At 52.1% G+C, this 27,514-nt stretch overlaps 3 protein-coding genes across 10 annotated transcripts; 2 read left to right on the top strand and 1 right to left on the bottom strand.

Annotated features, from left to right (window-relative positions):
• The first annotated feature begins 51 nt into the window (after positions 1 to 51).
• Positions 52 to 5,410, top strand: CD37 (CD37 molecule). 2 transcript variants are annotated; one of them, XM_074369253.1, is made up of 9 exons: positions 52 to 498; positions 731 to 805; positions 918 to 990; positions 1,895 to 2,019; positions 2,146 to 2,220; positions 2,796 to 2,900; positions 3,583 to 3,819; positions 4,240 to 4,323; positions 4,574 to 5,292. In XM_074369253.1, exons 1-9 carry the CDS (start codon positions 436 to 438, stop codon positions 4,943 to 4,945), a joined length of 1,209 nt encoding a protein of 402 aa, XP_074225354.1. In that variant the 5' UTR covers positions 52 to 435; the 3' UTR covers positions 4,946 to 5,292. The 2 variants fall into 2 exon arrangements, with proteins under 2 accessions (XP_074225354.1, XP_045366646.1); XM_045510690.2 differs by lacking the exon at positions 4,574 to 5,292 and adding an exon at positions 5,299 to 5,410 and having other exon boundaries at positions 75 to 498.
• A 261-nt stretch (positions 5,411 to 5,671) lies between these two features.
• On the bottom strand, positions 5,672 to 20,690 carry TEAD2 (TEA domain transcription factor 2). 4 transcript variants are annotated; one of them, XM_074369249.1, is made up of 13 exons: positions 20,591 to 20,690; positions 18,687 to 18,924; positions 18,255 to 18,319; positions 17,739 to 17,801; positions 16,625 to 16,636; positions 16,291 to 16,398; positions 16,136 to 16,194; positions 13,467 to 13,531; positions 12,149 to 12,297; positions 9,834 to 10,007; positions 7,971 to 8,135; positions 6,994 to 7,146; positions 5,672 to 6,451 (listed from the first exon to the last, which is right to left on the bottom strand). In XM_074369249.1, exons 2-13 carry the CDS (start codon positions 18,916 to 18,918, stop codon positions 6,338 to 6,340), a joined length of 1,359 nt encoding a protein of 452 aa, XP_074225350.1. In that variant the 5' UTR covers positions 18,919 to 18,924; positions 20,591 to 20,690; the 3' UTR covers positions 5,672 to 6,337. The 4 variants fall into 4 exon arrangements, with proteins under 4 accessions (XP_074225350.1, XP_074225353.1, XP_074225351.1 ...); XM_074369252.1 differs by having other exon boundaries at positions 8,010 to 8,135; XM_074369250.1 differs by lacking the exon at positions 20,591 to 20,690 and adding an exon at positions 20,547 to 20,567.
• On the top strand, positions 20,687 to 26,023 carry DKKL1 (dickkopf like acrosomal protein 1). 4 transcript variants are annotated; one of them, XM_010946958.3, is made up of 5 exons: positions 20,687 to 20,795; positions 22,426 to 22,600; positions 23,069 to 23,209; positions 23,333 to 23,425; positions 25,619 to 26,023. In XM_010946958.3, exons 2-5 carry the CDS (start codon positions 22,445 to 22,447, stop codon positions 25,931 to 25,933), a joined length of 705 nt encoding a protein of 234 aa, XP_010945260.1. In that variant the 5' UTR covers positions 20,687 to 20,795; positions 22,426 to 22,444; the 3' UTR covers positions 25,934 to 26,023. The 4 variants fall into 4 exon arrangements, with proteins under 4 accessions (XP_010945260.1, XP_045366647.1, XP_010945259.1 ...); XM_045510691.2 differs by lacking the exon at positions 20,687 to 20,795 and adding an exon at positions 21,950 to 22,105 and having other exon boundaries at positions 23,123 to 23,209; XM_010946957.3 differs by lacking the exon at positions 20,687 to 20,795 and adding an exon at positions 21,950 to 22,105.
• The last annotated feature ends 1,491 nt before the right edge of the window (positions 26,024 to 27,514 follow it).

The following is a 27,514-nucleotide window of genomic DNA, read 5'->3' as shown; positions in this document are numbered from 1 at the left end:
GTGCACAGGATCACCTTGATCTGCACTTGTTGCCAGAACAGGACACAGACTCCGAGAGAGGGACAATGACGGGAAGTGGGGGTGTGGGGATGGGTAGATAAACAGAGAAAGGAGGACAGGCATGCAGAGAGAAGGGGCCAGAAATCCAGAGGGGGAGAGGATAGACCTGGGGAAGGTGGGGGACAGAGACCTAGAGGAAAAGAGAAGGACAAAGATACAGAGAGAAAAGAACAGAGACCTAGAGTGGGAGGACAAGAGACTGGGAGGACTGGGCAGTGGGGACAGAGAGGACGCAGAGATGGCAGAGCTTAGCAAGCGGTGAGGTCAGAGTGCCTGTGAGGTCGGCTGCTGTCCAGGGCCAGCCTGGGGTCCTGGTGCCCAGAGTAGATGAGTGCAAGTAGATCACAATCCCCAGTGTGTCCCCTGTTCTGAGCCATGGAGACTCGGGATGGCCTGCCTGGTGTGTCCTTGGTGCCCACAGATTCCAAGGCCCGTCAGGTACTGGTGTGCGCATCCCAGTGGGGCCGGTGAGGGACACGGGGATGGAGACTGAGAAGAAAGTCATCTCATGTGTGGAGGGAGGGGGTGGGGCTCCACCCTGAAACTTCCTCTTTCTCTGAGTTCTTCCTTTCTCTCGTCCTCTTTCTCTCACGGCCTCTGTCTTTCAGCCTGTGTCCCCTACTGGCAACACCTCTTCAGTCTTGTCCCTCCCACTGTCTCACCCCTCTAGGAGAAGATGTCGGCCCAGGACGGCTGCCTCAGCCTCATCAAGTACCTCCTCTTCGTTTTCAACCTCTTTTTCTTCGTGAGTTGCCTCCTGGCTGGCTCCCCAGCCCAGGCCCCAGCCCCTGCTGCCGACACCCGACCTTATACCCCCTGCTTTGCCCAGCAGCCACATCCTCATCTCCTCTCCCTAGGTCCTAGGCAGCCTGATTTTCTGCTTCGGCATCTGGATACTCATCGACAAGACCAGCTTTGTGTCCTTTGTGGGTAAGGGGGCCGGGGCAGTCTGGGAGGGCCTTCCTGGAGCAGCAGGAACCGGGCCTCCCCCCATGGGGCCTCCTGGGGCCTCCCTTGTCCCAGTCAGTCCCATGGTGCCCAGCTCCCTGGTCTGGTCCCAGGCTCCACTTCACCGCTTGCTACTGCCACAGTTCTCTGAGCCCCAGCTTCTTCCTCTGCACACCAATTATAATGGCGATTTCTCAGGCACTTCCTATGTGTCAGATATTGTGCAGATACGCATCAGAGCCTTCCATAAACCTCCCCTCTCTTGAGGTTCAGAGAAGGGAAGTCATTTACTGGATGTCACACAGCAAGGAGGTAGAAGAGCAGGTGTAACACTAATAATAACTCTGGGGAAACAGTAACTGGGGAATAGTCAAAATCCTGATAGCTCAGATTTAATCAGTGTTTGCCTGGTGGAGAGGATCAGACTGAACGCATGCCTCCCATGCATCCCTCAAAACAATCCTAGGAAATAGGTATCAGTATCCCCTCAGCCTCAGGGAGGTTTAGGAGACTGATTCAATCACTTAAATGATGGGACTGAAACTATCGGGGTTGAGGAAGAGCTGAAGGAGGAAAGAGAGACTAAGAGCAAGAGGGAGAGACAGAGAACAGGAAGAAAGAGGGACAGAGATTCAGGAAGAAGGGAACAGAAGCCTAAAGAGAGAGAGGGCCAGTGAGGAGGAGAGAGGTGGAGAGAATCCCAGAAGGAGAGGAACAGAGATTCAAGGTGGGACAGGAACAGAGACCCAGAGAAAAGGATGCCGGGAGCCCAGAAAGAGGCTCCCCAGGCTACTGGTCCCTGACTTGGGTGGTGCATATCTGGGGAATGGGGCTGCCTGAAGCTGTGGACATGGAGCCCAACGTCACTGCCTCTCACCTCCCCCAGGATTGTCCTTCATGCCCTTGCAGATCTGGTCCAAGGCCCTGGCCATTTCAGGAATCCTCACCATGGGCCTGGCCCTCCTGGGCTGTGTGGGGGCCCTGAAGGAGTTCCGCTGCCTCCTGGGCCTGGTGAGTGCCCCGTCCCCTCTCCATCCCTAGGACCACTCACATCCCATCCTCAGAGAGAGCCCTGACAGCCCCTTCATCCTGGGGAGGGGTTCAATCTGACCTCTCCACTCTGTCCCCCACCCCCAGTATTTTGGGACACTGCTGCTCCTGTTTGCCACGCAGATTACCCTGGGAATCCTCATCTCCACTCAGTGGGTCCAGGTGAGCTTGCCGCCTTCTCCCCCTCCCCCTCCCACATCTACTGGGTGGGCGTTGGGGTGTGGGAGGTGGAAAGATGGAAACAAAGGCAGACAGGGGAATGGTATGGACAAAGAGACAAAACAGAGACAGAGAAGACAGAAGACAAGACAGAAAAGAGACAGAGAGATACAGAGACTGGCAGAGAGGAAGACAGAGACAGGGAGAGTCAGAGAAAGACTCCCCGACAAGGACAGAGGAAGACAGACATACCAAGAGAGACAGAGATCTAAAGGAAAACAGGAAAAAAGGGAAAACACTCGGGAGAAACTGAAGGCTCGGATAAAGAGAGAAATAACTTGGATAACGAGAGATCGCGGGAGATAGCAGAGAAACCAAAAGACAGACGGTAGAAACGGGCAAAGAGAGACATTTTGAGGGACAGAGACAGTCTTTCCCATCCGGTGAAAAACCCAGGCCGACACGAAGATGCTTACGGACCACCTGAGACTGAGACAAGCACGGGGTGGCTAGCGTGGGTTGGAGCAGATGGCGGTTGGGAGATGCATCAGGGTCCACCCTCACTCTCGGCCTCTCAGCTGGAGCGGAAAGTGAAGGACGTCGTGCAGAAGACGATCCAAAACTACCGCGCCCACCCGGAGGAGACTGCGGCAGAGGAGAGCTGGGACTACGTGCAGTTCCAGGTGCGTGAGGCCCCCACCCACCGGGTTTTCTCTTCCAGCTCTGGGATTCTGACGCAGCTCTGCCCTCTGCCTCGAGGAGACTCCACCCCAGCATGACCCGGGCCCCTAGGCATAGGACCCTAATATAACCCTACCCACCTACACCACCTCCTGCCAGGCCTGTCGTGGCCGACCCCCAGATGATAACACAACTGGCCCCAATGTGACGCAGTCCCCCAGCTCCCAGACCCTGGTGGCTCCACCCTCTGCCTTGATAAGACTCCACCCTTAGCCCCAAGGAAGGCCCCTGCGTGACCCCTACTCCCTGCCCAGTAGTGACTGGTTCCCAAGGAACCTGGCCTAAGTGAGACTCCATTCCCTGGTCACTCACACGGCCCCGCCCTCCCATCCACTTTTCCCCTACCTGAGGCTGAATTGCACTGCCTACCCAATCTTCAGTCCACAGCATGATCACCCAACCTAAGCCCTTCCCCACCCTGCCGCGACTCGTCTCTACAAACCTCATGTTCCCCTAATATTCCCTGGCCGTCTTGACCCCAGCGCAGCCCACAGACCCCACCCTGAACCCGCCACTTAGTCCTCTGCTCCCCAGTATGACCTCATACCCATCACCCAGTCCCCTGATCCCCTAAATCATCTTGCATCCCTCTAGTCGCTGTTCCTCTGACTCCTTCTCTCCCAGCTGCGCTGCTGCGGCTGGAACTCTCCTCAGGACTGGTTCCATATCCCCAGCCTGAAGAGAAACGAGTCGGAAGTGCCCCACGTGCCCTGCTCCTGCTATAATTCATCAGCGACCAACGACTCCGCAATCTTCGATATGATCTCCTTCCCCCAGTTCAGCCGGCTCGGATCACCGGCCCCGCCTCGACACAATGCAGACATTTGCGTGGTCCCTGCAAACAGCTACATCTACCGAGAGGTAGGATTTGGAACAAGAACCACAAGAAAGGGGAGAGGACTGTGGGTGGCATAGTGCTGCCGGGAGGGGCGTGGTCCCCCGTAAACTAACCCGCAGGACGTAGGAAGGGTATGCCGGTAGGGTGGGGCTACAAGAAAGAGCCATACTACAGGGGTAGAGCCCGTACCAGGGGCAGGGTCTTTTGGAAGGGCGGGGCCTAAAGAAAAGGCCTAGCCAGAAGGACAGGATCTGGAACGCTGATGCCTGGGGAGGGGAAGGCTTGGACGGGGTGAAACGGAGAAATTAGAGAACCCCGATAACTAGCGAAGTGAGGGCGGTGCCTGAAAGAGGGGTTAAGGCTGGGCTTGAAAACAGCGAGCCCAGGCTTGATGGCAAATCCCAAAAAGAAGCCTACCTAATAACCTCTCCGTACATCCCCAGGGCTGCGAGTGGAGCCTCCAGAAGTGGTTGCACAACAACCTCATCTCCATAGTGGGCATCTGTCTTGGCGTGGGTCTCCTTGAGGTGATCTGGTCCCGCCCCCAATCACGATTGGCCTAGATGACCCTGCCCCAGGTCGCGCGTCCAAACATTATCTGAGAAAGGCACATGCCTGATAGGGCCTGGACGAGGAAGGAGACCTAGCCTCTGTGAGCCCTGATTGGTTGCACGCAGGGAGCAGGCGTTCCCGCCCTTCCTCCCAGGCTCCCATTGGCCCTCCTTGGCATATCAGCCTCCTGCTGTTGGCCGCGATATCCCTCCCCTTTCCTCGCAGGTGAGTGTGGCAGGGCTGACCCTGCTACTACCGCGCAGCATGCTCCACCGGGAACCCCAGCCGCAGGTCCCGGATGCCTACTGTTCGAGGACCGGGCCCGGGCCGAGCACTGATGGCGGCGGCGGGCACTATGGTGTGCTGAGCAGCAGCGGGCGTAGCGGCAATGTGTGGGGTGGCTGGGGTATGGCTGATGCCTGCCCCAACTGGGGGGACAAGGCCCCGCAGGGCAAGCTGCCCATGGCTCTGGGGCCCTGGCCGCTTTGGGATCAACACGAGGAACAACTTGAGACCGGGAGCTCGGGCAAAGAGGTGGAGGCCGAGGTGGAATTAGAGGCCGAGACGGAGGGGGAGACAAATGAGCCTCCGGAATAAAGGACCCTGGGCTTGCTCCAAATCTCACTTAAGACTCTAGACTTGAGATAGACGCAGCTAGGTTCCCTTACCCAACCCGATCCACCGCTCTTAACTTCCCCCAAACTCTGGTCCCTGACCCGGTTTTTCACAACCAGGGTCAAGTCTCTCTCGAGCCCCGCCCACCTTTTATCTACTCCTTTCTCCACACCTCCCATAACGCAGCCCCGCCCAATTCGCTGGGCCTTATTTTCTTCCCCTGGCCCCACCTCCTAGGCCCCTAAATTTCCTCCCTTGGGACCCCCCATTACCCCACCCCTCTGCTCTCCTCGGCAAACCCGCGACCTCTCTGACCACGTCTCCTTTCTCTGTAGCTCAGCTTCATGGCGCTCTCCATATTCCTGTGCAGAAACCTGGACCACATCTACGACCGGCTCGCTCGGTACCGCTAGGCCCCGCCCCTCCCGAAGCCCCACCCCGACCTCCTCAAGTGCCCTGGGCTTTTAGTTCCCTGCTGCATGTAAATATTTGTTTAATCCCTAGTTCGCCCCACCCATTGAGCCCTGCCTCCCCATTCCCTTGGGGGTCCCAGGCATCTGCCTGCCCCACTGTCACCTCTCCCGCGGGACCTGGGGTTTCCGGCCACCAGCTTCCTGCCCCCTAATACCTCATTTCCTTTTCTCATCTGTCGGCCTACCACCTCCCACAAGATTGTTTTTCACCCAAACTCCAAATAAATCCCCTGCGTTTTGGTAAAATAGCTTTATCCTCTGTCAAAACACAAACCAACACACTTTGGGGTGAGGGAAGAGGGAGGCAACAGTCTAGCCCCATGGCTCACTTAGAAGAAAGGGCATGAGATTAAAAAGCCTCACCCCACTGCTTGCCCAGCTGAGAAAAAGTTACAAACCCTAACACCCACTTATAAATATCTCCTGTTATATTAAAAAAGAAAAATATTTCCAGGGCCCACCTGGCTCAGCTCTTGAACAGAAAATGTTAACCTTCAATATTCGATATCAGGGTCAGGGGGTGGGGATGCTAAGGAGAGGGGGTGGGTGCTGAAAACCGGAGAGGGACAAGCCAATGTGTAACAAGGGCCCTCTGAAACATCCAGAACAGAGTAGGAGGAGGGCACCTGTTAGAGACAGAAACCAGTGCTGTCCCAGGGGTTGTCTCACTCCTGTCCCCAGTGTGTAAAGCTCTGGAGTGATCTGTCCTTCCAGACATCCCTGTGAGGTCCCAATATCAGGATCCATCCTTTCCTCTCGTCCCAGCCCATTCAACTCACCACCCAACTTTTAAGGTCCTAACAGGGAGCAGCCCCCTCCCCAAGTAAGAAGCATGAGGAAAGCTGGAGGTCCTTCCTAGGAGGAGGGTATTCCAGGGATGAACCATTTTTGGGGTCCCCCTTCAGTCCCTGACCAGGCGGTAAATGTGATGCTGGGCCCCCCGCTCACTGGTGGAGACCTCAAAGACATAGGCGGTGCAGAGCAGCAGTTCCTGGGTGTCTCTGTTTGTCACCACCTGCCAAGGAGGCCAGAAAGGGTTTATGCTTGGAAGGGAGGGCAGGGAACACTCTGCCCTCCCTGAGGTGTCATGGGATACCCAGGAAATGGGTCCCCACCTTGTCACATTCCCCCAGGTAGAGGGGATGCCCAAGATGCCAGGTTCCAAGTCTGAGGGTCAGCAGTGAGGGGCCTCACATCAAATGGTGTATCAAGGGGGTCCCACCATATCACACTCCCCAACTTAAAAGGGATCCTACCATATCATGTCCCCTAGGCTAAGGTTAGGTTCCCTGTGAAGGAGGTCCCCTAAGCTGAAGATCCACTGTGGGGTGTCCTCCAGGTCAGTTTCCCGAGTATAGAAGGAATCCCCTAATAAGAGAATGCTGTGGAATCCCCACCATATCAGTTCCCTGGGCAAAGGTGTCCGCTAAGCTAAGGGTCAAGTGTGAGGTCCACACTGTGTCAGTTCCCCAGGTGAAGGGTCCCCGGGCTGAGGGTCTGTTGTGGGCACTTGTCTCCACATCAGGGCCCTGCTCAGGCCCAGCCCCAGTGCATCACCTGGAGGATGGTGAAATTCTCCAGGACGCTGTTCATCATATAGCGTTCAGGCAGCTGCCGCAGCTTGTGCAAGAAATTCACCAGGTACTCGCACATGGGTGAGCGCAGTAGGCGGTACACGAACCTCCCGTCCTCCAGCTGGGCACGCTCCGTCTGAATCGGGGGCAGGGGGGGCAAGGAGTGGGGAGGACAGTGGAGTTACCTCAAGAACTGAGGCACTCCATGCCTCTCAGATGCCATACCCACTCCCCACTGCCATCTTCCCTCCATTGCCCCATCTACAGTGACCAGAAATGGGACCCTGAACCCTCAGTTACCCAACTCAGGATCATTGAGCTTGCAACCAGGGAACCCTCCAGCCTCTCACAGCTGTGCTCTGAACCCTCAAAGATCTCAACTCCTCTGACCTCCAGGCCCTCAGATACTCTTAAACCCTCCAAAGACCCTTCCATGAGACGAGACCCCTCAAGTCGTCAGTGACCCCTGCCCCTGAACCTCCTTGCCCCAAGGACTCCCCCACATCAATAAGAACCTTTTGCAGGAGAGGGTTTAGCTCAGTGGTATAGCATGTGCTTAGTGTGCACAGGTCCTGGGTTCAATCCCCAGCACCTCCATTAATAAATAAACAAACAAACAAACAAACAAACAAACCTAATTACCTCCCTCTCCCCCAAAAATATAAACAAACAAACAATGAATAATTTTTTTAAAAAACAAGAAACTTTTGAATCTTAGTAACTGTAAATATCTGTTCCACATAGTATCTTTAAACCCTCACAGTGACCCCTACAGGTGACTTTGGAACTCTGAATTAGCTCTAAGCCCATGTATTAAAGAGGCCAAGATACCCCCCCATCCCACCATGCAGCTCCCCAACTGCCTGAGCCATCGTGGCTCCTGGTCCATTTAGTCTGCATCCCCGAAGTGGCAGGTGGCTGGGCGCTCACTCGCCCAGAGCTCCACCCCTCCAGCCTCACCTCCACCTTCTCCACCACCTGCTTGCCAAAGGAGCAGACCTTGGAAGAACAGGTGAGGGTCATGTGCTCCAGGCTCTCGTACTGGCTGCTCACGCCGTAGAAGCCACCGCTGCTGCTGCCGCTGGCCCCCACCTCCTCGCCACTCGGGCCCCAGTTCAGGTCCGCCTGGGGGATGGGAAGGCACAGGTAAGCTGGAGGGGACGTCCCTTATACACGGTGGGGACTCTTCCAAAGTGGGAACTAACTCTGCTGCATGACCTGGTGTCTCCCATTGCCCTCCTCTATTTCTCAACAAAGTCTCTACCTCTCCATGGGCCAGCTTCTGGAGAAGACTCACCCTTCCTTCCATACATATTAGAGAAGTTGGGGTCCTTAAAATGGTCCTGACACTCTCTTCCCAGTAACCCTCCACCATCACCATCACCACGACCAAAGAAGCCACGGAATTCAACTTTTTCTCCTGAAGCTCCCAACTCAGGAGTTCAGCCCCTTCCAAGGGCAGCTTTTCCCTAGCAGCCAGAGGCTCTCCCTCAGACCCCTTCGTGACCCTGGTTGCTAAGACAGTGGCTACTCCCTAGCTACGGAGCCTGGAGAGGCCTAGGGAAGCCTGACTCCTCTCTAGAAAACTCTGCCAGGCCCTTTCAGCCGATTTTCAGAGGTCAGACCCCCTCCATGACCCCAACAGCCAAGGGGGCAGACAGTCAAGTAGGCCAAGAGGGGCCTAATGAAGCCCAGACCCCATCGCACCCTTGGCAGAGCCCCTTGGCCACCTTCCTGGGAGGCATCTCTCTTCCTCTTTCTAACTTTAGTTGCTAACTAGGCCAGGTCACTTTCCAGGGTGGTTTAGTCTCCTCAGAGGACTGACTCCATCCATCACCCTGGGAACAGGTCCTTGTGAAGCCAGACAAAACCGAAGGCCTTCTCAGCCACTCTCCTATATCCCTTCAGAAACTGGGCTTCTGAAGGGTTGCTCTCCAGACCTGGGACCTTGTGAGGCCTTTCTTAAGCCCTTTCTTAAGCCTTAAGTTTGTTAAGGCCTAAAAGCTCTGCAGCACATCCCCAGAGCCAGTGCAGGGCTCCACTCCATGTACCAGAATACTTTATAACCACAGGAGCTATGGGCTTTCCTTTTCAGAGACTATGTAGATCCCTCAACAGCCCTGGTTACCACAAGAGCTAACACCCGCTATACCTTCACAACATTTATTGAACCCCTATAGCATCAGCATCAGTCACTGTACTGGACACCAAACCAAGTAAGTCTAAGAAAGACCCAAGATGGACCCTCTTATTCACAATTACATACCTAGCAGAGGGCCTATATATAGTAAGTGCTCAGTAAATGGTAACTAGCTACAGGACTTTACAAAGCCATTCCCCAGCCCCTTCCATCGCTTCAGGGCCAGACATTCTTAGCAACAGGGTCTGGTGGAACCCAGCAAAGCCTTGTCCTCTCTTTAGAGACCAAACAAACACTCCAGGACTCATCCGCTAAGGGGAAGGGGCCATTCCTTAGTGACAAGGCTTGGTGCACCCAGGTGGGGCACGGGCAAGTGTAAAATGTCACAAGCCAATCCCCAGGGCCATATCAGTCCCATGACTGGCTGTCACAAAATCTAGTGGGTTCTGGGGAGGTTGGAGGTCCCTACGCCTCCGCTGGTCCCATCCATCCCACCCTGTGGGCAAACAAAACTCCTTGGAGCTCCTTGTTACTAAGGGGGCTAACACTCTGAGCAATGAGGACTGATAAGGCCCAGGCTGACCTGGTAGGTCCTGAGACTGACTGTCTCCCTTAGAGTCAGGGGCCTGAGCTACAAAGCCACGTGATTTACGAGCACTCTTGGTTTTGGTGGCGGAACTCACCCAGAACTTGACCAGGAAGAAGGCGTGAGGGGGCCCACGATCATACAGCTCCCGCAGACCGCCTTTTTTCTCAGGGAATTTGTCATAGATCTGCCGGACATCCACACTCTCTAGAGGGGGCGCTCCAGGGCTAGGACAGTGCTGGCTGATGTGTACAAACAGGTGCCTCTGGTACTGAGGAGGGATAGCCATGGATGAGGAGTGGGAAATGGGCTGGACCCCCAGCCATCACTGCCCACCAACCCACACCCCTGTCACCATCACCACAGCTTCTGCTAGCTGTTCCACTGGGCCCAACTCCCAGGCACTGTCCTCACTCTCTTCTGCCTCTTCATGCCCACAGTACCTCAGTCCCTAAGCCTTGTCCCTACTGCCCAATTCTCTACACTATCCCTTGCTTTCCATCCCCACAGCCCTCTCCTCTCCCTCCCTCACTCTAGCCTTCTCCCTGGCCTCCCAGCCTCCACTCTCTCCTCTCCAGTTCATCACTCATCTGGCTCCAGAGCTGACCCTAGCCCTCCCCTGCTCGTAATCCTCCCATGGCTCCCCAGTGCCCCTAGGACAAAGCCCACCCTCCCTCAACCTAGCCCTGTATTGAACATGAATGTTCTGTGAATGGATGGATGTGTGGATGAATGGATGGATCCATACAGCCCACATCAGGACTTCCCATCTGTTCCCATTCTTATTACTTCTTGTCCACACCCTAAAAATATTCCCCTTCTTCTCTTCCAACATAAATCCTCGCTCCCTCTTTCCAGGCCCGAGTCCATCCAAATCTGCCTCTTCCTGGAAGCCTCCCCTATCCCAGCACATACACATTATTCAACAAACATCTATGGAGAGACCTACTGTGTGCAGGCACTATTCCAGATCCCAGGACTACAAGGCAAAGTCCCTGACTTGGAGCTCACAGTCTACTGTCAGAGACAGAAAATTTTAAAAATCATCCCATGAAATTTCAGAGAGAGATACACGCTATGAAAAAAAAAAATCCTCAAAATAAAATTTTTTTAAAAAGAGAGAGAGAAAAAAAAATCCTAAGAAAGCATAGTAAGGGAGTCAAGAGTATAGCAGCTGGCATTTTTCCATAAGGTGGTTTGGGAAAGCCAATCTAAGAAGATAAGCAAAGGCCTGAATGAACAGAGGGAGAAAATAGGGATATCTTGGGAAAGCGCATCAAGAGACAGGGACAACAGATGCAAAGGCCCTGAACCAGGAGCGGGCCTGGCATGTATGAGAAAGCGCACGGAGGCCAGGGTGGCCAGAGCCGAGTAAACAACGGTGACAGGGCAGTGGGTAAGAGCAGAACAGAAACGAGGGTCAGATCGTGCAGAGCCTTATAGGCAACTGAACAGACTTGAATTTTTGTTCCAAGTGAGATTGGAGGGTTTTAACCTACTCTGACTTAGGTTTTACCCGGACCACAATATACAGCAATTGGGGTTTATGTGGCTGTGGCAGAGACTGCTGTGCTCAGAAACCCTAGTTCCTTTTCACACAGCTAAACTACATTTCCCAGGCTCCTTTGCAGTTAGGTATGACCACATGACTAAGTTCTGTCTAATGGGATGTGAGCAGACCCAATAGTTTCTGCTTCCAAACCAGACTCATAAAACCTGAACAATTCTTGACTCTCTCCCTTCTACCATCTGCCAGCCAGATGCAGAGCATCCAGCACCATCTTCTGAAGACCTAGAAAATGGCTGAGCCATAAAATGGAAGCCTGGATTTCCCAAATCACTATGTGGAAGGTTCCCACTAACACCCACATTGAAATGTTAATGAGTGAGAAACTTATATGGTTTTCAGTCCCTGAGAGTTGGGGGTAATTTCTCCTAACAGTCAGCCCACCCTGCCTAATAGGGCATCTGTCTCCATCCTAGGCTAGAAAAGCCTGCACCTAGAAACATATTTTCTTTTCCAGGTTCCCACTATCCACCACAAAGCCTGGCACACAGTATGCACTCAAAAATGTTTATTGAATGAATGAATGGTGTCCTCAGGGGATTTCTCTGGCCTTCCCAACCCATGACCCCACAATATTCCAGTTCTTCTATTCTACTCAGTGTGGTCCCTGGACTAGCATCATCAACATCACCCGGGAGCTTGTCAGAAATGCAAATTCTCAGATCCTACACCAGATCTACTGAATCAGAAATTCCGGGGCTGAGGCCTAGCAACCTGTGTTTTAACAATCCCTCCATATTATTCTAATACATGCTAAAATTTGAGAACCACTGCTTTATGCTTTCCCTTCCAATAACCCTCGATGTTCCAAAACCTTCCACTGACTATCCCAAAATTGCACTCACAGAATCAGCTGCATCCGGTGGTTCCACAAAGGCCGAGAACTCCACCAGCTGCAGCCGAGCAGTGCCCAGAGCCCGAGCCTGCCAGGCTGGGGGTGATGGAGCAGGTGGGGGCAAAGCAGGGGGTGAGAGGGCTTGGGGGGGCTCGTACCCTAGAGAAAGAAAAAAACAAACAATAAAAATTGCTAACGTTTACTGAATATATCAAGCACCATTCTCTCTTGCCTGCCTCCACTTAGAAGCTGAAAAAGCTAAATACTCACTTTCCCAGCCTCCCTTGCAGCTAGAGGTGGCCATGTGACACAGTCCTGGCCAATGAGACGTTAGGGGAAATCTGCTGGGGGGCTTCTGGGAAGGAGTTTCTTCCTGAATAAAAAAGACAGAACTTTGGGAGGAGAAAGCTTTTGGCTCTGGCCAAGTCCTGCTTGGGATACGATACCTGGAGCCACACAGCCATCTTGGGATAATAAGATAGAGGCCAAGAGACCTATAGAGATGCCAGTCCTAGTAGTGCGGAGCTGCTGAGCCAGCACAGGAGCAGCCCACTTCCAGACTTTTATTTTTGGTGAGGGGAAGTAATTAGTTTGTTTGTTTTTAATGGAGGTACTGGGGATTGAACCCAGGACCTCGTGCATGCTAAGCACACACTCTGTGGCTGAGCTGCACCCTCCCCCACAACCTGAAGACTTTCTGTTATGTGGAATCATTAAAGCCTTTACTATTTAAGTCACTATTAATTTGGGTATTCTGTTACTTGCAGCCAAAGGCATGCCCAATTGATGAGCCTGTGGAACCTGAGAGTTCCTTTTCACCAATGTGAGTTCTTAGGACCACATCAGCATGGACTTCTGGAAGCCATCTTTGCTACCAGGTGGGCAGAGCCTGCCTGGGAATGAAGTGACCACAGAGGAAAGCAGAACCATGCAAGTCCTGATGCTACCATTTGAGCCCCTGGATCCAGCCATGCCTGAAGCCATAAATCCTGAAATATCAGTTACCTGAACCAATAAACTTCTTTCTTAGGGGGATTATTCAGCTTGATTTGGGTTTCTGTCATTTACAGCTGAAAGAATCTTATTGAATATATCTCCCCAATGTCCTTTAGGTTAGCCAAGTGACAGAACACCAACTCAGGATATCTGGCTACAGAGGCCATGCTCTTAACCACTACAAATTCTGCATTTCATCCTTCTATACCCTCACAGGCCCTGCTCCAGAGCTGGACCCCAGTAAGAATGTATTTCCCGATTAATGGAAGGTTGAAGGAAAGGCATCTGGGGCTGAGAAGAAACGGAAACGAGGGTGAAGAACAGGCTCTTACCTGGGAGGTCAGTAGATGGAGGAGTCAGTGACAAGGAGAACGGTGCCTGTGAGAATGGCTTCACGCTGAGGGAGAAAGGAAGCTGGGGGTCAGCAAGAAGAAAAGATGATAATCCTACCAGTTAACATTGACTGAAGGGCCAGAGCAAGCCAGACCGTGTGCTAGCATGCTGTGTACAAGATCTCATTGAAGCCTCACAGCCTATGAGGTCAGGTGATTTCTGCTCCTCTCATTTTGCGTAGGACACTGAGGCACACAGAGGTCAACTGACCCACTCAAAATCACAGAGCTGGGCGCGGGAGAGCCTGGGCTCAAACCCAAGTCAGTCCAAACCACAAAGCCTGTGGTCTTGATGAGATTTTGGTACCTCTCACAATATGGCAGAAAGAGAAGACAAATGGGGCCCCCAGAGTTGAGAAGAAAACACTAAAACTAGAAAACTTGGAGAAAGAGGAGGCAGGAGGCTCGGGAGGGTGGGGAGAAACATGACCAGCAGGACACCACGCCAAAATTCAGGCTGGGAAAGTAGCACAACAAAATATAAAGCAGTGCAGGCAGGGTATAGCTCTCAGGGGTAGAGTGTGTGCTTAACATACACGAGGTCCTGAGTTCAATCCCCAGTACCTCCATTAAGAAATAAAATACTTAGGAATAATTTTTTTTTTAAAGAATATAAAGCAGTGCTGAGCTGTCCAGCAGAGCTTTCTTCAGTGATGGAAATGTTCTCTATCTGTGCTGTCCAATACATGTGACTGCTAAATATGAATGTAGCTAGAATGCCTGAGGAACTGAATTTTTACTTAATTTCGATTAATTTAAATTTCAATAACTACATGTGGCTAGTGACTTAAGAATCTGACAACAAGGTTCTAGAAGCCAATAACCTACAGGCAGCCCAGGAGATGGTGGTGAGGAGACTGAGATGTTAGAGGTCAGGGAGTTAGGACTGGAGGTCAGAGGTCAAGAAGAGGTCAAGTGTCAAAAGATCAGGATCAGAAAGACACAAACTCCACAGACCTTCAGACTTCGACTCCCATTGGCCTTAACCTAATACTTGCCATCCCAATTCTGAAATCCAGACTCCAGTACCCTCCCCACTTACCCATTAGGGCCACTGCTCAAATGCCTCCTATTCAGAAAGGCCTTTCATGCCCCTGTCTAAATAGAGCATATATACCCTGCTTTATTTCCCACATTTATTCTTCTTTTATTAATTCTTATTTATTTACATGTTTATTGTCTGTCTCCTCCCCTCTCCAAGTATGTAAGCTCCATGAAGGCAGGAATTCTGTCTAACTTGTCCAAGCAGAGTACCAGGCACTTAATAGGTGCTCAATAAACATCTGACTGACTGGCCAATGGCTTAATACCTCTCTCAGGTTTCTGGAACTCACCAAATTTTTGCACCCCAGGGCCTTGGCACGTGCTATTTTCTCTGCTTAAACGCTTCCCAACCCCATTATAAACCTGGCTAAGTCCTACTCATCCTTCAGTGTTACCTCCGCAGAGAAATGCCCAGAATGCTCTTCCTCACCCCAGATTCTTCACACCCCAGGACACACTTCAGTTTTGTGCTTACACTGGTGATGATTTCATTAACATTCGACGCCCCCATTTGACTATCCATTCCATGAAAGGTAGGACCTTAATGCCCAGTGCAATTCTTGCTGAGCCACCCCTCCTTCCAGCTCAACCCTTTCCCCTGTAAACCTGTGGCTCCTTTGGCCCCCAGGGACTTGTTCTGACCCCTTCCTGTGTCCCCGTCCAGCAGCACCCCCCCCAGTGAACTTTCGTCTCTACCAGGCTGGATCCCACAGCCTGTCACTTTACTCTTTGTCTGGCAATACCCTCAATATTCGTGCCTCACCATCCTGAGGCCACACTGTCCTGCCAACGCCCACTTAGCCTGGATCCACTGTCACCTCTCTGGACTGAAAACTCCATTTCCCATGAGCTTCTGGGGCCTGTTTCTATTCTAGGCTAGAAACATATCCTGTCACCCTCAGTGCTCTCTCAGAGCTGAAAAGGCGCCAATTTTCTTCCTTCTGACTCTTGAGAGAAGATAAGGAGCCCTGCTCCACCTCAGGCCCAAGAACCACCTTGATGGGATGAGAATGAGCCTTCCTATGAGCCTCGGGGGCTCCCTTCATCCCTCTGGACCTCCAGAGGTTTCCAACACTTTGGACTTACATCCGCCTTTCCCATGAGCTTGTGGGGCCCAGACACTCCCAATAGGAGGCTACTATCCCCATAGATGTCCAACAGCCCCTCACATTCATCAAATCCCACGCTGAGCTCATTTCCTCCCCAAACTGGCTCCTCCCCTAGGTTGCCCATCTCTGGATGGTCTCATCACCCTAGTCACCAGCCAGACCCCAAGCACTGTCCTCGCCTCCTCCCTCCTTCTCATCCCATCAGGCCCCAGCCCATCCCTCCTCCTCCTGCCTCTCTCTACCGCATTCCTTCCTCACTTTCCCAGCTCAGACCTAGTCCTCTTCCGCAGACCAATGCCCCAGCCTCCTCCCTGGAAGTCAAATCTAGATAGTGTGGTTCCAGAATCTGTGTTCACAAGGGAGTTGGGAACTGAAAGGTGGGGTGAGAAAGGTGGAGGGTAGGGAGGAGTGTTGGGGAGAGGGAGCAGGTGCTGAGTCAGAATAGGAAGTACTTACTCTGGAACATTCCAGGGGGACCCAGAGCCCCCTGACCAAAACTGGAAAAGCTCTGGGGCCTGAAGAAGAGACAAAGAAGGTGGATGTCAATTTCCTGTTGAAACTGCAACCCCACCCCTCTAGCCCTGAGCCCCACAATCCCCCACTCAGACCACCTGAGGGCCAGCGGGACCCAGTTTGGCCTGCAGGGAAGGTGCTGAGATGAGCTGGGCCGAGGACATGGTGGCCATTGTCTGGAAAGCCTTGTCCTTCGAAACCTGGTCCTGAAGGAAAAGTTGGAGGTCCATGTTAATGGGGCGTCCCAGCCAACACAGGAAAGGTAGGACAATGACAGGGCAGGGCGAGCCTGGGGAGATACAGAGTTGGGGAGTCAAGGCAAAGGGTTGGGGGAGGGTCCAAATCCCTCTTGCTTCAGCCCTCTGCCCCTCCTGGCCTCCTTAGGAATTTCTGGGTAGGGGAGCAGGTGGGAGGATGGGCAGGAGGACTTACCACATTCAGGGCCTGCCCACGGGGAGGGGGAGGGTGCCAAAGGAGGAAAGAAAACATGACTTAGGAAATGAGGCCTGGACTTCCCACCCCCAACCTTCCTACCCTCCCAACCCCTACAGCCCAGCCACCCTGAGCTGAGCAAGGGATGAATACGGAACAGAAAGTAGAGAAGACCAGGCCTAGAGGGGTTCCCATGTCCAGAATAAAAGACAGTGACGAGAGTTTCTAGGTCCAGAAAGAGCAGGAAGTGAAGGTTTCCGAATATACAGGCAACAGGAAATGAGACTTTTAGACTCAGAGGGAAGAGACAAGGAGTGTTTCCCAGCCCAGACAGGACAGAAGGGGAACGGCGAGGTCCAGAAAAGACCAAAGACCGGAAGTGAAGGTTTTCAGCCTTAAAGAAAAAGGAAGGGGAGGCTTCCGGGTACAAAAAGGACATGAAGTGGTGGTCCCCAAGTGGTGAGAACGAGGCAAAAAAGACCCCACCCTCAGAGGAGCAGAAAATGAGAGTCTCAGGCCAAGAGGGAAGAGGAAATCCAGACGATGAGAAAAAAAAAAAAAGAAAGAAAAGGGATATGAAAATCTCCAAAAGGAAATGAAGATTCCTGGGCACAGAAAGTGTAGGCGGGCCCCGTGCAGACTGGGAAGTGGGAAGATGAGCCAGGAGACAAAGAAGCACAAGAGGGAAAAGGCAATGAGGACATCAGGAAGGGGAGAGGAGAGGAGAGGGAGGGCGAAGACAGCAGTAGCCAGAGAAGAGGCCCAATGCCCCATCCTTCTCGCCTGTCCTAAGCTGAATCTCCATCCACCTCGCTCTATGAAACTCTTCCTACCTGGGGTCCCTATCCTCCACCCTTGCAAGGCCACTTGCAACCCCCACCTTGGGTCTCTGCTCCCCAACTCTGTCTGCCTCTCTGTGTGACTCGCTGTCCCCATCTCTGGATCTCTGTCCCTACCCTGAGTCTCTCTGTCCCCCTTTCTCTGGATCTCTGCTGCCCTCTCTCTCTGAGTCTCTGTCCTCTCTATCCAGGTCTCTGTCCCTCTCTCTCTGGGTCCCTGTCCCCCTCTCTGAGGGTCTCTGCCTCCCTCTCAGGGTGTCTGCCACGGTCCCTACCTTGAGCTTGGACTGGATTTCCCTCGATTTCCTTCGGGCCAAAACCTGGATATGACTAGAGACCTGAAGGGAGTGACAGGGAAGCAGATTCAGGCCACAGCCACTCACCCCTTGAGTCCCCTACCCCTTCCCTCCCTCCAGGCGCCCCAGAGAGCTGCCAAAACATGAAAGATGACAAACACACAGACAGGGCCAGCTGTCTCGGAGCATTAGAACACAGAGGTGCCATAACTTCTTTTCTCACTAACACTACTAATCTTCCCCAGACTCAGCAAATCCAGGTCTTATTCCCCATCCCCATCCTACATTCTTTCACTCATTCGGTCTGTCTTACCCTCTGGTTCTAATGCAACAGCTAACACCAAAATAGGCACAGTTAGAGCACATCAACAGAGGTGCCAAGAGGAGAGACAAATGCACCTAAACAAGTTCCTCCTCAAACTTGAACCTTACCATAGGACAGCCCCGAGAATACAAGCCCACCCCAGACAGACGCCCACAAGTCAGTCCTGAGACCTGTTTGCGAGTCCGGGTCTTCCCCGTTCTCAGCTTGATGTAGCGGGCAATCAGCTCATTCCGACCTGAAGAATCAAAGACGGAGCAGAGTTAGACCTTCAAGAAAACTTCCCAACAGAGAGTACATCAGGGAAGGAGAACCAACAGTTCCTAGAGGTCCACAGCCAGGAGTTAGGACTACAGACTTTGGAGCCAGGCTGCCTGGGTTCAAATCCTCGTTTTGCCACACACTAGCTCTGTGTGGCCTCAGGCAAGTCACTTAGCCTTGCTGGTTCTTGGTGCCTCTTCTGTGTAAATGGTGATTTTAGCTCTACTTGAGTCCTTGTGAGAATACAATGTGCTTTTACGTGAATGGTGTTTAGAGTGCCACAGATTTTGCTTAATATTTTTATTAACCATTGGGGCCAAGTCAAAAAAGAGGGATGGACTCACCATACATCTTGCCTTCATCAGACAGGATGATTTTCCGCCGGCCGCAGGGTGGGTAGATGGCCAGGGCCTCCTGGAAACTTTGCTCAATGTCTGGACTCCAGACACCCTCTGCGTCTGGGCCCCCGTCTCCCCCAGCCCCCTCACTGCCGCCAGTTCCCTCCTCACTTCCTTCCTCACTTCCTGTCCAGCCGCTGCCATCGTCCAGGGGGGCCCCAGCTCGGGGTTCCCCCATCTGGGCCTGTAGGAACACAGAGTTCAGCAAGGTTCCCCTGACCCACCCAGAGGGTGGGGAGGGCTGGGAATCCAGACTTCTGGGTCCGAGGGAGGACGCTGGGGGAACCTGGATCCCTGAATCTGAGAAAGGAGGGGGCTGAAGTCCTGGGTCTAAGGGAAACAGGAGACTGGGGGCCAGGACTCCTAGGTCCTGGAGGAGAAAAAGGCTGGATTTCTGGGGAAGCTTCCAGTGAGAGTGTTCTCCTCTGTGTTTTCAGGGAAGCCTGGGTTGTAATGAAGTCTTGGAGACCCCAGAATAAAGCCCAGGGCCCAGGAAGGCTGCAACTTTGGGTATGGATTACTGGTTTAAAGAAGACAGGAGTCAGGGCCTAGCTGCAGGGAGGGAGGTGTGGGTGAGATCATCTCAGTCCCACCCCAAGAACAGGTGCTGGGATGTGAGTAGCAGCTGCTAGAAAAGGAGGGGCACAGGCCCTTGTAAGGCTGAGGGGAGATCCAGGGAGAGGGTGATAGAGACTCGGGGTGGGGGGGACAGTGTCTCAAAGAGAGGGGAACACAGACGGAGTGTTGGGGGATCTACACCCAGAGTGAGGGGGACCAGAGATCCAGAGAGAAGGGGACAGACACCCAGAGAGAGAGGGACAGAGGCTCAGGGCAGAAACTCAAGCCAAGTCCAGGAAAGACCCACAGAACCACAGACTCAGAGGCAGGGGCGCCCTGCCTTCGGGAGAGCCAGAACAAAGGGCCCAGGCGTCCCCTCCCCCAGTTTCCCACAACCCCCATCAGGGGAGGGGCTGGCAGGCGAGGGCGCCTCCCCTTCAGCCCCCGGGCCCGCCCCTCTCCTCCCCCCACTCCCCGGCCATGGGCTTGGATCCAACTCAAGTTCCCAGTGACTTTCCGGAGGCCGGGAACAGGGGAAAACTTTTTCCAATACAGTCAGATCCCGCCTCCCTGGGGGCTCCCCGTCTTCCACAGCTTTCCCAGGACCCCAGAGTCCCGGCTCCCATCCCCCTCCTCCCTCGGACCCCGGAGCCCCGGCGAAGACAAAGACTCCAGGCCGAGCCCAGTGGCGGTGCGGCGTTCAAGACCCCCGTAGACCAAAATCCCAGCCCAGCTCTCCCCCATGTGGCCAGACAAAGGGACGGAGGAGCCGGTCAGAAAGGTCCCCACTAATTTCGCGCCCCAGGCCTCAAACCTCCGAAGAGACTAGACTGAAGATCTAGAAAGCACCGTAGCCCATCTTTGGCCACCCAGGAGGCCTCCTTTCTCCTAAGGGGGACCCGGCGCACACAACTGACACACACAAATCAATTCGGTCAGAAACAAGCATGGGGCTCGTTCTCACTCGAAACCGACACCTCCACAGACACTCAGACCCCCCACACCCACACCCACACCCACCAGAGCCCCCAGACCTCACCCACTCCCAGGAGCACACTAGCTAACTCAGACCCATCAACACACACCCTAACTGGCGAAAGTTCCAACTCCACACTTAGACTCGGTCACGAGCTGCAAAGTCGGCCCCTCTGCCCCCCTCCCCCCGCCAAAAAGAAGGCGGCCAGCAATTCAGAGATAGTCCCAACAAACACCTCAACTCATAACGCATAACTTCCCACCCCAACTCACACAACCCAAAGCAGGATCCCCGACTCCCGCCGGCGCCTTCCTACCTCCCGGCCTGGGGCTGGGGAGCCGCGGGCGGGCGGGGCGCAGCGAGGGAGAAAGTTGCCCGGGAGCTTTGTTTGGGAAAAGTGGGAGGGACTGGAGGGGGGGGCGGGTCCGGGCGCCGGACAGCGGGAATAGGGATCCGACGGTGACAGCTTAGGGGAGGATTTTTGCTTTGCTAAAAGAGAGGTGAAGTCTAACTGGGCCCTGGTAAGAACTTCGGGATTCTGATGCTTGGATCCCGGAGAGAGGAGGGGAATTGGGGTTCTGGACTCTTGGGTCTCAGGGAGGATTGATAGGGGCCAGGAAACCTACATCTGAGGGAGGAGGAGACTGGGGGCCATAGTTCCTGAGTCTGGAGGAGGAAGGGTCTAGGGGCCTGGACTCCTGGCTACCCTCTGGTGTAGTTCATGTGTTGGAGATGTGGAAGAGATTGCTAGGAACACAAAAGAATCCTTCCTGTTCAGCCTCAAGTATATTTTTTAGGGTTGAGGTATTGGTCAGGATGGGTTTTTGACAGATTTCCATTGATTTCTTTTCATTGATTGGTTTCCTTGTGACCTCATCAGGGTTAAGGGTTGTGGGCAAGACGACTGGGAGTTTATTGAAAATTCCCAATTTTCCAATATTGGAAATATAGGTGGAGACTCCCGCATCCACTCACACTATTGGACTAGAGGTGGCGGCTGTCCCAGGACCAGGAGAGAGTCTGGGTGCCTCAGGAGAGAGATGAGGGTCCCTTAAAAGATGTCCCTTAAAGATGAGGGGTTTCTTAAAGATGAGTTGAATGTTCAAACTCACGGGACTAGAGGGGCTGGGGTCCTGAGGAAGAAGAGAGCCCGGAATCTGGGTTCCATGGGACTCGATTTAAGGTTTCCTGAGAGGGCAGAGCTTTCCAGTGGAACCAAAGAGGACTCGGGGTTCAGCGTCCTTACGTTGTCTTCTGTTGAGCACATTAATCTTTTCAAAACCCAGGGAAAACGAGAAGCGACAGGGAGAAACTCTGATAGATAGATACAAAACTTAACAATGAGCAAATCAGAAAGGCAGTTCGGATTCGGGTATTTCAAGACCAGAAGGAGCCTAGGAATGGAACTGAGGGCACTGGGGGAAAGAGCTGGGGCACAGAGGCGTGGCCTAGGTGCGGGGGCGTGGCTCTAAGTGAGGGGCGGGACCACCTGCTATTGGAGCGAGGCTCGGGCACAATGGTCATGATTAGAGAATATGGGCAACCTGGGTCTCCAGGGCCGAGGTCAACCGACAGGGGCGTGGCCTGACGATGAGGGTGTGAACTTGAAATGAACGCCAGGCTCTGGTTTAAGGAGCGTGGCTCTTCCCTTAAGGGCCTGACTATCCAATAGACGGCCCGGCTCGTGGGTGAGGTCAGCAGATGGGGGCGTGGTCAGACAGTAGGGGCGAGTGTAGGGCTCGCGAGCTCTTTCAACGCTCCAGGTATCCCTCCTGTGCTCGAGACCAGAACTGTTTGGATTTAACAGTCCGTGGACGGCCGGAGTCTGAGAGTACGGTGACCGGGCTGTGGTCTAGCATAAAAGCGGGGCCCAAAATAAGGGGCGGGTCGTGGGAGAAGGTGAAGAGGAATGAGATCTGAATATGAATGTGGGCGAAGGAGAGGAATAAGATCCATGTATGAGACCGAGCCCAGAAGAGCCGAGCCTGGGAGGAGGGGCGGGGCCTAACATGATGGAGGGAGTTAGAGGAGAAAGGGAAGGGGAATGGTGGGGGTGTGTGAGGAGTTTCTGTGGGTAGGAAGGGGTCGTGGTCTAGGATGGGGATGTGGGCACTTAGGGGGCGGGGGCTCTCACCCTTGATCTTGCTACAGCCTCCCAGCCAGCCCCGCAATGTGGCACCCGCTGGTCCTGCTGCTGCTGCTCCCCTCTGCTTCGGTGCCCCCCTGTACTGCAGCCTCGATCCGCGGTGGTGACGCCCAGGAGAGTTCCTCGGGTTTTCTAGGCCTCCAGAGTCTACTCCAAGGTTTCACCCGGCTTTTCCTGAAAGTGAGTGACGGCACGGGTTTGGGGGGCAGAAGACTTACAAAGAAGAGGAACGGGGTAGATGGTAACCAAAGGGTAGAGGGGGTTCAGGGAGACAGAGTAGGAGACGGGTTGCATGCAGCCAGGCAGAAGGACAGACAGGAAGAGAGGGAGTCAAAGGACAGAGTGAGTGCAACAGGGAGATGGAGAGATAGGAAGAGAAGGATGGAGACAAGCAGAGAAGGAGGTGGAACAGAGATGAGAAGTGGAGAGAGACAGGAGGAGAGGGGGATGGGGACAGAGACAGAAGACTGGTGAGGGACAGGAATAGGAAACTAGTGGGACATAGAGACAGGACAGATGGGGGCAGGGGGTGACCTGGTTAGGCCCTAAGGGTCAGAGGACGGAGAGGGAAGGGCATCCTGACAAGGCTGCATATGCCCTGGGGAGTCAGGAAGTCGAGTAGCTCACCGATTGGTCTTCCCACCCCAGGATGACCTGCTGCGGGGTATGGATAGCTTCTTCTCTGCCCCTGTTGATGTCCAGGGCCTCCCCAGGAACTACCACCAAGAAGAGAAACAGGAGCGTCAGCTGGGGAGCAATACTCTCTCCAGCCACCTCCAGATAGACAAGGTGCCTGTGCCAGGAAGTTCCTCCCGGAGTCTCCCCCATGATCCCTCATGCTGCAGTATCTGTCAGGAGGAAGGTAATGGAGGAAAGCAATGTTGTCCTCACTCTCTCCTCCTGTCCTCACAGGTGACTGACAACAAGACAGGAGAGGTGCTGATCTCAGAGAAGGTGGTGGCATCCATCCAGCCAGAAAAGGGGAGCTTGGAGGGTGACTGGAAGGTTAGGTCATGCCCCCCGCACAAAGTGTCCAAGCCCAAACGTTTTCTGTAGTTTACAAGGTAAAGATGACTTGACTCTCCCATTCCCTCTGTGCTGGACTTCCTCTCTCTGGGCCTCAGTTTTGTCATCTGTCAAAACAGACTGACCAACTCTCAGAAATGAGTACATCCTCACTTGCTTAGTAAACCCCAGGGGGTTTTGTAAACCAAACAGTGCTTTTAATTCCAAGTGCTTGGTAAGATTCACTCTTGCAAACCTCAAAGTGTGTTTTTATCTCAAAGAACTCAGCAAACCTCCAAATGTTTTTCAATCTGTCCCAAAGTGCTTGGTAAATCTTTCCTTTGTAAACTTCAAGAGGTGATTCCTAAGTGTTTTCTAAACCCCAAATGCTTTGAGTATCTTACCTTTGTAAACCTCTAAGAGTGATTCCAGTAAGAAAATGTTCATTTTTTATTTTATTTGGGGGGGGTACTTAGGTTGTTTTTTTATAATGGAGGTACTGGGGACTGAACCCAGGACCTCATGCATGCTAAGCATGTGCTCGACCACTGAGCTATACCCTCCCCTACTCAAAGTGCTTATTTTTTGATCCTAAAAAGTTTTAAGAACTCCCAAGTGCTTGGCAAACCCACATAGTTCTCCTGCACACACTCCCAGTGTTTTATTTTCAAAGTTTCAAATCTACAGAAAAGTTGAAAATAACAGTACAATTAATCTGTATCCCCTTTTCCACTGAGCAGGGCTCGTCAACATCAGCACCACTGGCATTTGGGGCTGGGTGATTTTTGCTGTGGGGGTGGTCCTGTGAACTATAGGATGTTTAGCAGCATCATTGCCTCTACCCACTAGCCGGAAGTAGCACCCCACCCCGACCAGTTGTGACAACCAAAAATGTCTCAGACTTTGGTTGAGAACCACTAGCCTGGATTCACCACTTGTTAACATTTTACCGGACTGACTTTATTTTTACTTTTTTCTTTTTGAACCATACGACAGTAAATTATTGACATCATGACCCTTCACCGCTAAATCCTTCAGCAGACACCTTCTAAGAATAATGCAATGTTCTGCATGACTACAGTGCCATTTTTACACCCAAGAAATTTACCATTGATAGCAAACTATTTTCTTTGTATTAATTTGCTAGGGCTGCCATAAGAAAGTACCACAGATGGGGATGTGGGGCTTAAACAACAAAATGGATTGTCTCGCAGTTCTGGAGGCTAGATGTCCCCAAGATCAAGATGTCACCAGGGCTGGTGTCTTCTGAGGGCTGTGGTGGAGAATCTGTTCCATGGCTCTCCCCTAGCTTCTGGTGGTTTGCTGATAATCTTTGGCGTTCCTTGGCATGGAGATGCATCATCCCCATCTCTGCCTTCATCCTAGAATGGGGTTCTCCCTCTGTGCCTGTCTATGTCCAAATTTCCCTTTTGCATAATAAGGACATCAGTCATATTGGATTAGGACCCAGTCTAATGATGTCATCTTAACGAAAACTACAATGACCTTATTTCCAAATGAGATCATATTCTGAGTTACTGGGGATTAGGATGTCAACATATGAATTGGAGGGCAGGGGAAACACAATTCTACCCATAACTATCTCCTATAGGGCTTCCCAATCCTCAGTTTACTGAAATGCAAACTCTGATTCAGTGGGTCTGGATGGGGTGGGGCCCGCTCATTTGCATGTCTAACAAACTCCCAAATGATACTCTTGCTGGTCTGCAGCCTTCACTTTGAGTAGCAAGGACCGAATAAACATTCAATCAACATTCAAATGTCCCTGCTGGACCCAAAGCTGTTCATAAGAGCTGATTTGATTTTTGATCCAGGACTCAATCAGGGATATCCCACGTTGCAATTGTCCTGATTCTTTATTAAGCCAAGAGCTTTTAATCCCAAAATGCTTTGTACATTTCAAACTGCTTTCTAAACCTCAGAGGATGCTTAATCCTAAAGTGCTTTCAAAACCTCCAAAATGTGTTTTCAATCCCAGCATAATCTATAAACCTCAGAGTATTTTTAATTCTCAAGCGCTTATAAACCCAAGTGCTTTATATACTGCAAAGTGAGATTTCATTCCCAAACCATCTCATAGGTGGAAAAGTGGCTTGAATATGCCAGGGGAGTCTGTACATCCTGAGTCTGTCATTTGGAGTTTGAAAAAGTCTCTTTGTCCCTCTTTGCCAGGTACCCAAGATAGAGGAGAAGGAAGCCCAGGTGCCCATCCCAAAGGTGATGGACAACTCCCACCCAGAACTCCATCCCCGCCGAGTGGCCTTTTGGATCATGAAGCTGCCACGGCGGAGGTCCCACCAGGATGCCCAGGAGAGCAGCCACTGGCTCAGTGAGAAGCGACACCGCCTGCAGGCCATCCGGGATGGGCTCCGAGAGGGGACTAGCAAGGACGGCCTTGAAGAGGGGACCCAGAGTTCCTCTCATGCCAAGCTGCCTGCCCGCAAGACCCACTTCCTGTATATCCTCAGGCCCTCCCAGCAGCTATAGGGGAGGGGAGTGGGGAGTACCTGCATGCATCCCCCGCTAGACCCTACCCCTATCACCATATGGAAATTAAACATTTTCTTACATCTGGCAGCACTGTCTCCTTTTGGGATTTGTCCCCAAGCCTCAAGCCATAGAGAGTCCCCCTAACCCTAGCCTGGAGCGTGCCATCTGGCTGAAATTCTAGGTCTCCAGGCTCAGTTTTCTCATTCAAATGCTGTCTGTCTTCTGACTGAACAACTCTGTCACCTCCAGCTCCATCCAAACCCTCAGTCCCCAGCTGTGTCACCTCCAGCTCTGTCTGCCCTCCCACTTCCAACCCTTCCACTCCGGTCCTGCCCGTCCACTCTGCCTCTGCATTTGTTTCTCATTACTGCAACATTAGTGCCTATTGCACAACAAATAACCACAAACATAGCAACTTAAAACAATGCAAATGTATTCTCTCCACTGATCTACAGGTCAGAAATCCAGGATGGCTTGGCTGGTACTCTGAGCAGGTCTCACAAGGCCAGCAGGGTTCTTACCTGGAGGCTCTGGGAAGACTGCTTCCAAGATCACTCAGGTTATTGGCAGAATCAAGTCCCCTGGGATTGAAATACTACTCAGCCATAAAAAAGAAAAACCCAATGCATCTGCAGCAACATGGATGGTCCTAGAGATTATCATACTAAATGAACTCAGAAGGAGAAAGACAAATACCATATGATATCACTTACATGTAGAATCTAAAATGATACAAATGAACTTATAAAACAGAAACAGACTCACAGACATAAAAAACATGGTTACCAAAGGGGAAACGGTGGGAGAGGGATAGATTAGGAGTATGGAATCAGCAGATACAAACTATTAGATATAAAATCAATAAATAATGAGGGCCTACTATATAGCAGTGTGTGTGTGTGTATATATATATATATATATCTCTGAATCACTATGCTGTACACCAAAAACTAACACAACATTGTAAATCAACTATACTTCAATAACAGAAAATTTTCTTAAAGAGTAAAATGGTTCAATTGTGACATATACATACAATGGTACATTACACAGTAGTGAAATGAATGACCTACTGTTACATAATGAATCTCATAAAGTTGAGGAAGTGAAGTCATAATCAAAAGTTGTCACCTCTGAAGGGTAACGAGGAGGAGGAGGTGTGAAGAAGATTTCTGGGCTGCAGGCAACACTGTTTTCTTATATGAGTGGTTCCATTAATTTATTACTCTATCAAAATTTAATTGAGCTGTAATTTGAGATTTAGCACTCTATGTACATTACAGCTGTATTATAAAATTGTTTTAATTTTTTTAATTTAAAAAATTGTTTCACATTTTACAGAACTACCTAGATCTGAAGAAGGAGAAGGAGAAGAAGGAGAAGAAGAAACAAGAAATACTGAAAAAATAAAATGAAAGTATACTAGTCAAGCTAGCGGGATCCACCACTTACCAGCCTGTACTAAGAAAACACTTGGCAAACATTCTTATTGAACTCTCATAAGACCCCATGAGGTGGATATAATTTGTTTCCATTTTAGAAAAGAAGCTGAGCTTCAGAGAGGTGAAATCACTTGCC

Source organism: Camelus bactrianus, chromosome 9 (assembly GCF_048773025.1).
Source record: "Camelus bactrianus isolate YW-2024 breed Bactrian camel chromosome 9, ASM4877302v1, whole genome shotgun sequence".
In the NCBI taxonomy this organism is placed as follows: Eukaryota; Metazoa; Chordata; class Mammalia; order Artiodactyla; family Camelidae; genus Camelus; species Camelus bactrianus.
This window is presented reverse-complemented; position numbering and strand designations above follow the sequence as displayed.